The 14,402-nt window shown below is 30.9% G+C and overlaps 1 protein-coding gene across 1 annotated transcript; it reads right to left on the bottom strand.

Moving 5' to 3' along the window:
* Positions 1 to 4,332: 4,332 nt before the first annotated feature.
* On the bottom strand, positions 4,333 to 8,719 carry LOC100798930 (probable 1-deoxy-D-xylulose-5-phosphate synthase 2, chloroplastic). Its single transcript, XM_003530543.5, has 10 exons — positions 8,477 to 8,719; positions 8,112 to 8,273; positions 7,804 to 7,968; positions 7,433 to 7,583; positions 6,985 to 7,256; positions 6,628 to 6,901; positions 6,040 to 6,347; positions 5,627 to 5,908; positions 4,897 to 5,181; positions 4,333 to 4,677 (listed from the first exon to the last, which is right to left on the bottom strand). Exons 1-10 carry the CDS (start codon positions 8,573 to 8,575, stop codon positions 4,531 to 4,533), a joined length of 2,145 nt encoding a protein of 714 aa, XP_003530591.1. The 5' UTR covers positions 8,576 to 8,719; the 3' UTR covers positions 4,333 to 4,530.
* Between the last annotated feature and the right edge of the window lie 5,683 nt (positions 8,720 to 14,402).

Genomic DNA, 14,402 nt, shown 5'->3' with positions numbered 1-14,402 from the left:
TGCACTTCACTAGCATAATGCATAAATCTTAAGAGCATACTTATTGCAAACATGATGTCGGGCCTGGTTGCAGTAAGAAAAATTAAACAACCAATTAGGCTTTTGAACTGATGCTCCTCTACCTTATCAGCCTCGTCATCTTTACTGAATTTTCCCCTTTGGTTCATTGGAGTAGCAGTGCTTTTGCAATCCTCCATGCGAAATTTTTTGAGTATTTCCCTTGCATATTTTTTTTTGGCATATGAAGACTCCACCATGATCTTGCTTTACCTCCATACCCAAAAAGAAAGACATCAGGCCAAGGTCTGTCATTTCAAACACTCACAACATTTCAACTTTAAACTCCATTATTAACTTTTCTTCATTCCCTGTTACAAGCAGGTCATCAACATAGACAGAAACTATGATTAAATTAGTACCCATCAGTTTCATATACAATGTAGTTTCACTTGGACTTTTAATAAACCCAAGGTTTTGAAGATTATCATCAATTATATTGTACCAGGCCCTAGGGGCCTATTTAAGACCATACAAAGCCTTTTTTAGTTTGTAGACCTTCTCCTCCTGTCCCTTGACTTGAAATCCCTCTAGTTGCTCCACAAATAATTCCTCCTTCAAATAACCATTTAGGAAGGTAGACTTTACATCTAAATGGTAAACTTTCCATCTCTTTTGCGTAGTCAAAACAAGCAGCATTCTAATTGTATCGAGGCATGCAACCAGAGAAAATGTTTCTGAAAAATTCACTCCTAACACCTGAGCATAGCCCATCACAACCAACCTAGCCTTGTATTTATTTATAGAACCATCTGCATTTAGCTTAGTTCTATAAACCCATTTGACTCCTATAGGTTGCTTGTGTTGAGGTCTATCCACTAGCTCCCAAGTGTCATTCTTTTCGAACATTTTTAGCTCTTCCTTCATTGCTTCTATCCACTTATCATCCATCTCAGCTTCTTTAAAATCAGCAGGTTCCAAGACAACTACATTACTCTTTTCATAAATTTCATATAAGAGTCTTGTACCTTTAACTGGAAAGTCGTCTATATCCTCATCAATGAATTGTGGAATTTTTGGTAGTTTCTTCTTTATTGACACCTCCCAACTCCATTGTTTTTCTTCCATGAACTTGACATCTCTACTTACAAGAATTTTTCCATTTTGTGGTTGAAAAATTCTGTAAGCTTTGGAAGTATTGCTATATCCGATAAAAACTCTTGGTTATGCCTTCTTGTCCAACTTGTCTCTTTTAACCTGTGGTACAAAAGAAAAACAAAGACAACCAAAAATTTTCAGATTCTACAAATCTGGTTTGTAACCAAACCAGCCTTCAAATGGGGTTTTTTTATTCAGAACTCTGGATGGTAACCTATTAAGCAAAAATACTACAGTGTTTGCAGCCTCTACCCACAACTTCTTTAGCAACTCCTTTTCATACAACATACACCTTGTTATCTCCATGATACTTCTATTTTTTCTCTCACTTACACCATTCTGTTGTGGGGTGTACGATATAATGAGTTGGTGCTCTATGCCAGCTTCTTCACAAAATTTGTGAAAGGTGTCATTTGCATATTCCTTCCCATTATTTGATCTTATTGTGCGTAACTTACAACCACTTTGATTCTCCATCAATGCTTTATGTTTCCAGAATATGTTAGCTACCTCAATCTTGGATTTAAAGAAATAAATCCAACAAAATTTGGAATAATCATCAATAAATGTAATATAATATCTATTACCATTCAAAGATGTTGTTCTTTGAGGTCCTTTGACATCTGTATGTACTAACTGCAATTTTTGTGTAGCTCTCCATGTTGTTTGGGAAAATGGTAATCTAATTTTCTTGCCATATTGACAAGCTACAAATCAGACAGTTTGTCTTCAAGCAATGACACACCTTTCACCAAGGCATGTTTCTGCATGTATAGAAGTCCCACAAGGTGGAAATGTTTGAGCCTTTTGTGCCATAATTCAATGTTGTTGCAGGTACTTGAAAAAGCTATTTGCTCTTCCTCCATTAGATTTAGAGCATAGCTTTTGGCCCTCATTTTCACCTTAAACACATTTCTGCCTTTTGCATCCTTAATCAAGCACCATTTTCCTTCAAATATAACTTTGAAGACTTTTTCAACTAGCTGCGCCACACTAAGCAAATTCTAGTCAATGTCAAGCACATATAAGACATCAGAGATATGTTTCAAACCTGTTAAACTTTCTATAGTAACAGTTCCTTTTCCTTTGACTGAGATGAAATCATTATTTCCAATGTTTACTTTGGAAACAATGGTTTTGTCAAGCTCTTTAAAAAGCGTTTGGTCATTCGTCATATGATTTGTACAACTATTGTCTATTAACCATGAATCACTGGAACTATTGCTTGTAGCAAAACATGTTGCAACAAAGAATTGGTCTTCTTCTTGTGCTCCATGGACACCTTTGCCTCCTTTGGTGACTTGCAAATCCGCTCTACATGCCCCAGCTTACCACATTTTCTACACTTGATGTCAAGCCTCCACCAACATTTTTTTAGAGTGGTTTGTTTTTTTGCAGTGTGGACAAGGCGGAAAAGTATCATTTTGTTGCTTGTTGGAGCTTTCAGCTAGTTTCTTGTTCTTCCATTTGTTGTTCTTCTTATCTTTGCCTTCTCCTGAGTTTTGTGCTTTTATATGAAAAGCACCTTGTACTGCCTCCTCATGTCTCATCATTCTCCTTTGTTCCTGTGTTTGTAAAGCATTTACCAATTCTCCAAGGGTGATATTTGACAAGTCTTTTGACTCCTCTAATGCTGATATTTTGGATTCATACTTTTCAGGTATATTAACAAGTAGTTTTTGCACTATCCTTTCGTTAGGAAAATCCTTACTGAGGAGACATACCTTGTTTGCAATGCTCAACAGTTTGTTAGCATAACTTTTGACAGTTTCTGTCTCCTTCATGCTCTGCATCTCAAATTCTCTAGTCAAGTTAAGTGCCTTCATATCTTTGGTTTGCTCACTACCCTGATACTTTGATTTGAGGTAGTCCCAAATGTCCTTCGCAGAATTCAAATTCATAATTCTCGTAAATATGATTTTTGAAACTGAAGAGAAAAGACAAGCTTTGGCCTTGGCCTTTCTTGTCTTCCTCTCTTTGTGATTCTTCAGTTGAGCCACTATAGGATTTTCAGGCAGTGACCAAACTGCATAGTCTTCTTCTATTGGTTCCCAAAGATCTAGTGCTTCAAGATGGATAGTCATTCTTGCAGCCCATAGGTCGTACTCCTCACCATCAAAAAATGGTGGTGGTATTATGTGTGTTGTGTCTGTTTTCATTATGGTTTCTCTCAACTCATAGATCCCTCAAGATGATGGCTCTTGATACCAATTTGTTGAAGATTAGATCAAAAAACAAAGAAGAGTATATATATTTTAGTTGTTATTCATTTGCTCTTTAAATAGAGCTAGAGTCAAATATACAAAACAAAAAATCCTTTATTTCTAGGCATGACTAAAACAGTTTCTAGTCTGATAAAAAATAGAATCAGAACTCCTAAAGAATAGATCCTAAGCAACAAACAATTTTAAATTTTAAAAATTAGCTAAAACATCCACGTATGCAGCTATTGTAGGCACAGTTTCAACACACTTCAACTTTTTTGAATGGACTTTTTTAAATTAAACCCAAGTAAGGTTTGCTTGAATGGACTTCTGCGGAAGGAGTTAATCCTGTAACTTTCATGAACAAGAATTCATGCATGCCTTAGGTAAGTCATAGCTCAAATAAATATTTTAGTTTTATGGTTTTGACTATCTTATTATGTTTGACGTTATAGATGGCTACATTATTTCTCAGCAACGTTATTGTAGCCTTCTGAGTTGTTACTTGCATTTACTGATTTACAGGACAATTTTCTGACCAAGGTTTTCTTGAATGGACTCTTGCTGATAAGCCTGCATTTTTATTGAATAGATTCCTAAAGTCTTACCTTAGGTCAGTCATAGCTCAAATATATATTTTAGTTTTATTGTTTTGTTGAATCCTATTTTGTGATGTTACTGACGGCAACATTATTTAGTGATTTGATTTTGAATACTCTAACATGACAATTAGTTGGTGTCCAGCTGGGGTCTATGACCTGACCGTTCATTTTCAGAAAAATTGACCGGAAAATTTAGATCCATAAACTTCATGACTAATGTAAGGGAAAGATTATTTAGCTACCAGAAAGTGGTGTAATTTCATTTTGCTTATTGGGAAATCATGATTTTTTATGACTTATGTGATGTATTAATTGCAGTAATATAATTAATATAGATACATTGTAATTCCTTGATTGGTTTCCTTGAGTTGTAAGAATAAATTCATCTCTTTATTCACTATTGATGAATTAAGAATCCAAAATATGTGAGCATCAAGATATGAACAACAATGCTAGTGCAGTTATTTACAGCTTCCTCTAATTCTCAATGTCAACATAAAAAGTCTTCTAAGAATTCGATATATCTTCAAGGTCCCAGGTCAAGAAGATCTTTATTCCATTTAGCATTTTTATTTGAACAGAAGAGCTTGTTTTGGCCTTTCCATAAGAGACAAGACTGTGGCTGCAATCTGCTTTGATGAAAGCCCTGCTTCTTCTATCTGAACTTGGGGTGATCCATGCTCAATGTACCTATCAGGAAGCATCATTGCTCTCCACTGCAGGTAAATCCAAAAGGGGTTTTAGTGTTGTAAACATAGATACAAGGCACAAAAGAGTAAATATATCAATGACGGAATAACTAAAGTATCCTTAGCTAATATATCTAATATTCTCTGACAGGTCTTACTTAGAAGTACACAAAAAAGAGACATCTGAAGGGAACAATAATCTGAAAATGAAATCTTAGAGTGACTTCTCCATAGAGGAAGGTTTACCTTTAGAGGCCCATCTAGGATACCAGATAAGCTCAGGAATTGTGATACATGTGATCCAAAACCACCGATAGAACCCTCTTCCACTGTGATGAGTATTTCATGCTCTTTAGCTAGTAGCCTAATGAGACCAGTATCCAAAGGTTTGCAAAATCTGGCATCAGCAACTGTCACATCAATGCCTAGTTCCTTAAGCATTTCTGAGGCTTGTCTGCATTGTTGGACCACAGAACCATATCCCAAAATGGCAACTCTGCTCCCTTCCACCAGAATTCTTCCCTTTCCTATCTGCATAACCAAAGAAAATTCAGATTGGCGGCTTATGTAACACCCTAGAAAGTAACCATCACTACGCTTAGATATTGGGGAACACGAAGATGTTAAAACTAAAACAACGTCTTGCGAAAGTTATTCACAACATAAACAAATATTACATAGAAATAAAACTTAAAATACTTTACATATTGGTTAGTTATCACTTGAATGTGTTGTACAACTCATGAAGGAAAATACATAAGATAGTCATAGACTTCTTGCATTAGACTCTAATAACAATGAATAACAGTATTATCTAAGGTATTTCTAGTAATAATCTAATATGATAAAATAACAAAATCCTTACAAAGAGTCTCGTCCCAACTTAGTTCTAATACTCAAAATTTGGGGTGTTACAGCTTAACTACGGATCATTCAGATTCAGTTTAGGAAATACATGTTAGTTACTGATTCTCACCTCAAGTGGGGTTCCTTTGTTATTGAGTGGCAGAGTGGCTCCAATTCCATTTCCCCTTGGAAATCTAAAGCAGCTTGGTCTATCATCTATAGCTGCTGCGGTTGCAACCATGTGCATGAGTTCAGTTTCATCAGAAGGAGCCATAACCACCATGTTGGGTAGGCATGACATGTAAGTGATATCAAATGCTCCACAATGGGTTGGTCCATCTGCTCCAACCAAACCAGCCCTATCCAAAGCAAATCGGACAGGCAGCTTTTGAAGATCAACATCATGGACTACCTACAAACCCAAAATAAATCATATTGGTGAGAATGTTTAGTCACAGGTAATGAATTACATGTAAACTGGCATAAGTGAGAAATCACTAATTAGTTGCTTTGGACTATTTTCATTTAATGATATTGGCTAACCTGATCATATCCACGTTGCAAGAATGATGAATAAATGGCACAAAATGGCTTGAGGCCTTCAGCAGCCAAACCAGCTGCAAATGTTACAGCATGTTGTTCAGCTATTCCCACATCGAAACAGCGCTCAGGAAACTTTTTTTGGAAATAATTTAGGCCGGTACCACCACCCATCGCTGCGTGAATAGCCACTATCTTATTGTCTATTTCAGCTTCCTTTATCAAAGATTCAGCAAAGTACTGGGTGTATGAAAGTGTAGAGGACTTGGCCTTAAGCTGATGGCCTGTTTTTGGATCAAACTTAACTACACCTAAAATATGAGATAGAATGAGTGCATGATTAGATTCACGTTAGATCATTTAAAATCATGCAAAATAATAATTACCGTTCTTGGTAAAATGTTTACATATTTAGTCTTAGGTGTAAACTTAATTGAGTTGAAACAACTTTAATTAACTTTTACATTGGATCTAAAACTTTATATTGAGTTTTATTATTAACTTGTTTTCAAAATCATTTTTTGTCAAATAAGTCTTGAATTCCTCTTCATGATATTGGTAAGAGATAACAGAATTAAGTCCCTTTCTCACCGTGCATTCTATCAGCTGCTTTTTCTGCTGGGGGGTATCCCTTCCCTTTTTCTGTCACAACATGAATCAAAACTGGACCTGGGGCAGGCATTGCTTTCACTTTTTCAAAGATGGTGACCAGATCTTCAATGTTATGACCATCCACAGGACCTATGTAGTATAAGCCAAGCTCTTCAAAAAGAGTAGAGCCAGAAGCACTGATCATGCCTCTTGCATACTCATCTACTTTTGCTGCAACCTGATGTGTTTGTCCTCCAATTTGCTTTGTGATGGTCTTCAGCAGATAAAATTAGAGTCAAATTAATGCCACATACCATGATGTTGAATACGCATATCATACAAGTTTGAGAGGCTTACTTTTGCAGCTTCTCTGAGTTTGCGGAATTCAGAACTTGCTTGAATTTTGCTTAAAGCACTACTGAGGGCTCCAACCGGAGTTGCAGGACCATCAAGTGTGGCAGTTGGTAAAGAGACTTGTTTGTTGTCATTAAGTACAACTATCATGTTAGAATCAAGGAACCCTGCATTGTTCATTGCCTCATAAGCTTGGCCTGCTGTCAATGCCCCATCTCCAATCACTGAAATAATGCTGTTATTCTTTCCCAATAGATCACGTGCAACAGCCATGCCTAACAATATTGAGAACGGTGAGATACATCATACATGCATCTACACATTTTTTTATTACCATGTTATTGGTCAGGAAGATTAGTCATTTATAAAGCTGGTGAATACTCCGTACCAATAACATGGTAATAAAAAAATTGATAAAATATGTATTGGTCTTAAAATATAAGAATCTTACCAAGACCAGCAGATATGCTAGTAGAACTGTGTCCTACCCCAAAAGCATCATGAACACTCTCATCCCTTTTAGGAAAGCCTGCTAGTCCTGAAGTCTTCCTAATGGTGTGCATCCTAGACCTTCTACCTGTGAGAATCTTGTGAGGGTATGCCTGCAATTTGGTTACTCTTTAGACCCTTTTACACATGGTATTATCATAACACTTGATAAATAATGAAAAGTAGTACAAATGGAAGCAAAAATCTAAAATTTTAATTTTGTTACAAGAGAAAATTCTCTAAATGAATTCAATGAATACAGTTAACACTTTTACTTTTTCCTATTAATTTTCAATTAGAAAAAAAGAGCAAATAAATAAGAAAAAAGATTACCTGATGACCAACATCCCATATAATTTTATCTTCAGGGGTGTTGAAAACATGATGCAAAGCCACTGATAACTCCACCACTCCCAAGCTTGAGCTAAGATGCCCACCAGTTTCTGACACACTGTGTACAATATCTGCCCTCAGCTCTGCTGCAAGTTGCTCAAGATCCTGACAGATAAAAGCAAAGATTTTTTGACATACAAATCAACAAAAATCAGAAAAGAAAAGAAAAAAAAAGTTGTGTCAACCACAGGCAAGAAATATGCTAAGCCATGGCCCTGAACAAATAATTCTCGGTTTCAGTTATTAACCTGTGTTGACAGATTCTTCATGTGAATTGGGTGGTTGACAGTGTCCAACAGTGGTGTTGCTGGTTTCTCTCCTGAGTAATTGATCTTCCACCCATCTTTCTCTTTCTTTATAATAGTCCTTTCCTCATCAGCTGAGCCACTTGCTGAAACTCTCACACAGAACTGACACAAACACAATTACACATCATCATCATCCATCATTGCACCATCGGTGAAAAATTCATGGTCTTTGTTTTTTTACTAACAAAACAAGTGTGACCCCTTATGGAATCAAATCAGAGGAACAGAAAAGAATATCATAAAGGGCAACTGAAACCGTTGTTACAGAGTACAGACATGTAGAATTGTACATGTAATTCACCAACCTTGTTTCTGCAGCCATGGTATGGACTTAGAGCTGTATATTTGTAACATGGGGACGCAGAATAGTTTGGCTTAACGAAAGTACCACCACAGAAGGCCATGGTTACTCAAAATTTCAAATCAGTGAGAGAGAAAGAGATGGGAAAAGATGCTTGAAAGTATGCAGAAAGTAAGAGACCAGATATGAAGCAAAGCTATATACGCGGAGGTGCTTGCATTTAAACTGAATTGTGAACTCTCCTTTATAGGGAGAAGTATGCATAAACAAACAAAACCATGGCTGAAGAATTTTTTTTGGTTTATTGAGTCTAGTATTCTCCTTTTCTATTTTTTTTTTATTATTGTTGTCGTTTGTTTTATACTATTAGTTAATTCATGGCGAGTTATTCTCACTTATTTATCTTTATTATATTTATAGTTGATGTGGGAGTCTCAATTCCCTTTTTGCTAAGTAAAAAGAAACAAATAACTAACAGGAAGGTTAGCTTATATCAATTTTGATATATTTTATTTTTCATTTAATATGTAATCAAGTGAAAGAATCATTAAATGAAAAATAAAATCTAAAAAAATGATAATTTTATATAAATTTTAATCTATAAGAGTCTTCAAAATGAGTGTTAGAAAGAAAGAGACTTGTTAGCATTTATGATATAATTAAGACTAATAAAGTTAGTTAAATTAAGTAATAATATCTTAAATTTAAATTTTATTCCACAAATACCCATAGAATTAAAATGATTTAAGCAGTAGTATATTTTAAGGAATAATTTTTTCAACCAATAAATATGACTTATATTGTCAATAGTCTAATAAATACATTCACTTTCATTGACAATGAGTAGATATCTAATAATAAACTTCACAATAAATCAAAGATATAAAAGAAAATTAACAATTTTTTAATGGAAAAAAGAAAATTAACAATTAACACATTTGAAATTAGTCATATATTTAATACATTTTTTTTAAAATCTCTCATTTATTTCTCATATAAGAATGGAGCTAGTATTATTTAGGTTAAAATTTAATTTTTGTTTTCCTAGTTTTCTAAATCTATAATTTTAGTTTTCTCATTTTTTAATTGGGACATTTCAATTCTCCACTATTAAACAATCTACAATTTTAATCTTTCATTTTTTAATTAAGATATTTTATCTTTTATTATTAAAAAATTCACAATATTAATCACTTTAATTAATTTTAAACGTTGATATATGTATTTCCTTAATGTTAACTGACATTTGTCTAGACTATATGCTTATTAGCCACCAAACATTTTTTTTTAATTTTTTAATTGCTAATAAACTTAGTTTATATAAAAATGAATTAAAAGTGTATAGTTAACGTTTGAAATTGATTATGGGGACTAAAATAAACAAAATGTCTCAATTAGAAAATAAGAGATTAAAATTACAAATTTGAAAAAAATAGAAAGATAAAAATATTTTAACCTATTATTTAATGCACCGGAAGGAGCTGACTTTTTCTTTGGTGTTTATAATATAATCTAGTTATTCGGTATAAAAAAAAGAAGAAATTGAGTTTACAATAAATTAGGCAGAATTACGTTTTCAATTTTCATTTTTATTTTAATTCATTATTTTTTATAAATATCTCATAAATTAATTAATTCGCCGAGATATTTTAGTTCACCCTTTTTAAAAACAATTAACAACCGTTTGATTTTTAATTTTAATTTGAAAAAAGGTTCAGTGAACCCTTCAATTTGGTGTCTTTTTTTTTCAGATTCAGTAAAAGCTCACTTCATTCCACCATTTAAGAAAAGATCACCAAAGATAATGAAGAAAAGCACACATATTTCAATTTGCTTGATGCTTACAGAAAGACGGTTTCAGCATTTTAATAATAACTTTTTGGGAAAATAGTTTTAGTTCTGTATTTTGGGTCAACTGTAGTTAAAGTTTTTATATCGATGACGGATCAAAAAATATTTTTATACTGATGAATTTGATCTCAAACTTTAAAATTATATATAAATTTTGTTTCTCCTCTAAAATTTATCATGCGCTTGAAATTAAAAGGAACTAAATTCCCATATTTTTTAAAAATTTGTAAACTAAAATCATTTAAAATATATAAAAATATAACGACCTTGACCAAACGTTTGAATGATAATAAAAAATACACAGATTAAAACAATTTTTTTTTTAAATAATATAAAAAGGAATATAATGTCACATATTCCTCTACTCTATAATGCCACAAATTCTCTTTTTACTCTATTAAAAACATTAAATAAAATGCAAATGTCATTAATATCTTTGAAATGTAAAATATTTTAATAATATTTACTATAATCTATAATTATTAATAAAAACAATTATTCCATTTTATGTACACATTTATTATTATTAATTTATCTTTCAATTACTTTTAAAAACTATCCAGAATCACAAGTATCAAATGTAATATTATTATTTAATAGCTTTTCAATATGATATTACATTTAACTCAAAAAAAAAAAAAAACAAAAAACACAGCTAAGGCATAGAGAGTACCTAGTTTTCAACTAGTTACTATAAGAGAAAGTAAGAGGATTAATTAGAGAGTGAAACAGGAAAATTTTAAATTATTCATAAAGAGGTCAATTCAAACACAAGGTCTGCTGAACAATTCGGACATCCGGCCGCCACAGTTTTACTATAAGGTACGTCTAAGTGCATAAAACGTTGAAATGATTTACGAATAGAATTCTCAAAAAACTTATTAGTATATTTTTTTATGGTTCTTCTTATAGTTTCATTATTCTTATATTGAAAGTGATTTTTTTTATTCTTATAGTTTATATTTTAATTTTCTTTTAGTCTTCTATAATTTAAAAGTGTTTTTTTTAATTCTTATCGTTTGTATTTTAATTTTCTTTTAGTCTCTATAATTTGACAGTGATATTTTTAGTCCCTATAATTTATATTTTAATTACCTTTTAATCCTTATTATAAAAAATATAAAAAAAATCAGTTATAAATTAGTTATAAATTATCAATTATTTTGTTATTACAAATTATTTTACGATAAATTAGTTACGAATTACTTGTTAATATTTTTGTAGTTAATTATAATTCATATTTTGATGGTAAGTACTATAATGGAATTAAAATACAAAGTATAGGGACTAAAAATATTACTTTCAAACTATAAAAACTAAAAGAAAATTAAAATATAAATTTAAGGACTAAAAAAATCATGTTTAAAATTATAGGGACTAAAAAAGAATTAAAATATAAATTATAGAGACTAAAAAATCACTTTCAAACTATAGGAATTAAAAAGGTAAAAATTTTAAAATTATGGGGACCAAAAATGAGTATTTTAATTTTTTTTAATAACAAATGACACCACTTTTTCTTACTTAAATAAATAGCACCACTTGTACCTTATAAAAGATGGAATAAGAAATAAAACAGACAGTGAAACATTTGATCAAAGGAAGAGAGGAAAGTTTTTATCCAAAAAAAAAAAAGGAAGAGAGGAAAGTTTGTTACGTGATTATTTTCTTAAATTCCTACTAAGACGTGGCATGTATAAAGTTGTTGTTTTTTACTAGTAAGAATCGATTTTTATTTTTTTTTACAAACATACTATTCAAAGAATCGAATTCAGATATAGAAGAATTTATAACAAATTAAACATATTGATCAATCAACTTTAACGTCAATTATTATTAACTATTTTTTTTATTAAAGTTGACAATAGATCTGTAAGTAATAATGAAAAATGTTTGCCTCTTAAAAATTGGAACACTCAACAAAAGTATGAAGTAACAAATGATAAGTGATATTGATTTGTATTTCTTTAATTATGTAATCTAGGATTCCAACCTTAATTATTATTTATTAATTAAGTGATCTGAATTCGAATCCTAATTATCTTTGAATAGAAAATAAATTGTATTAAAAAAATATAAATTTTGTGTGGGTTCAAAGTCTTGAACGAAAATTTGTTAGAATTTTTCAAAGCAAAACAACTTTGCATCATAATTGAAAAAAAAAAAAAAAAAACTCAACAAGAGCAGCCATACCATTATCCCAATTGCCATTACGAAATTTAAAGTGCCGACCAAGTTAGACCAGGAAGCAGGGAGCTCACACACACCATTTAAGAACTCGCAAATGCATGGATTCCGGCGCAGCAACAGCTAGTTAGCACGTTTGACTCTGGCTTAGCAGCACACCGTTAGAGTCTTTTTTTAAAATAAAAAAACAAAAACAAAACAAAACAAAGTCTTTCTTGGCACTTGATATTGACCTGTTGAGAATTGCCTATTTTTACTGATTCAGCCGTTCATGACTGGTTTTTTTGTTCATTTCATTAAACCGGACAACAGATCCGTTTACCGGCTTATTGACTGAACGAAGGTGATTGCTAAATACACCCTGGGACCACAGTCGACCCAATGGTAAGTGAGGTTTCAAATAAATTTTAAGAAAAATATTTTTACTTTAAATAAGAGAATTATATATGAGATTTTCTAGTCAGTATATGTCACATTTTTTCTTAATAAATATAATATTTTTGTTTTATAAAAGCTAAAAACAAATATTTTTTAGTTGATGACTTAAAGTTTAAACTTTAATTAGTTGTTTTACTCTTAGACCAATCCTGAATACACGGTCCATATATGCTAAATGAACTTCTTTATGTAATTTTAGTTTCCCCCCCTCAAAATTACTCATTTTTAGAAACTAAACCAGACAACTAATGTAATAGCTTGTGCCTTGCATGAGTAAGTTTATAAATTATATTTTTAATGTATTTCTCAATCATTTTTAATATTTATATATAACCTCTGTAGTATGGATACTTTTAAATCATATGCATATCGTACACGTACCGAGTACATACCAAAAATATTTTTCAAAACAAAAAGGTACTTAATTTAGATACTTATGAATACTTTTTGAGTACTTTATGAGTACTTTATATATATATACTCCAATCTTTCTCACAATAAGACTTGATTGCAGGCTTGATAGGTAACCAAAAAGTATTCAATATATATATATATATATATATATATATATATATATATATATATATATATATATATATATCCTTTATTCATTCTATGGAAATAAATAGACTAAACCCCAAAAGAGATGAAGATTTAATTTTTATACATAACAAAAATCTCTCAAAACTGTTTAAAATTGTGCCTAAAAATTAAAAGTAAACATTTTTTTAAAAGGATAAACTTGTCATGAATTAAATAAGTGAGAAGAATCATTTTAGAATGTTTTTTAAGTCAGAGGACCAATTCATAACTAAAAAATAAGTTAAGGGATCATTTATATATATTTTAGCCCAAATTGTAAAACTTATTGAACATTCACGTATCATAGAATTTTATTATGAGATTTTCTTTGTCATGTTGAAGAATTTAATCTCCTTTTGTATTATAAGTTATGTTTATTTGTATCTTTTATCATTTATAAAATTTAGTCATGTTTATATTAAATTATATTTTATATATTTACATTTTTTTTAGAAAAATACATTAATTTATTTGTACCCAAGATTTTTTTTTTTTGAAAAATCTCATGTACTCGTACTAGTACGGATATATGTATGTAAATATTTAAAAGTATTAATATATATATATATATATATATATATATATATATATATATATATATACATATCTCTTTTTTTTAATTTATATAAATATTTATTTTTAAAAATATTATCTTCATAAATACATTTGTATATATATGTATAAAACTTACAAATATACAGAATTTTAAAATAAATATTAATAATAAAAAATAACATTATATTTTATAATTATTATTATTTTAGAAAAAATATGTTATCACATAAAAATCATTAATGGTATGTTTTAAATAAAAGCAAGAATTATATTATTTTAATTTACTTACCATGTGAATGGTGTGCTTGTGCGTGCTG

This window comes from Glycine max, chromosome 8 (assembly GCF_000004515.6).
Source record: "Glycine max cultivar Williams 82 chromosome 8, Glycine_max_v4.0, whole genome shotgun sequence".
Taxonomy (NCBI): Eukaryota; Viridiplantae; Streptophyta; class Magnoliopsida; order Fabales; family Fabaceae; genus Glycine; species Glycine max.
This window is presented reverse-complemented; position numbering and strand designations above follow the sequence as displayed.

Excerpts from the sequence above, each read along its gene's own strand:
- LOC100798930 (XM_003530543.5), bottom strand. The coding sequence starts at position 8,575 with ATGGCCTTCTGTGGTGGTACTTTCGTTAAGCCAAACTATTCTGCGTCC. Across the intron at positions 7,969-8,111 it reads TGAAGAATCTGTCAACACAG|GATCTTGAGCAACTTGCAGC; the intron begins GTTAATAACTGA and ends TTTATCTGTCAG. Across the intron at positions 7,257-7,432 it reads TAGCATATCTGCTGGTCTTG|GCATGGCTGTTGCACGTGAT; the intron begins GTAAGATTCTTA and ends CAATATTGTTAG.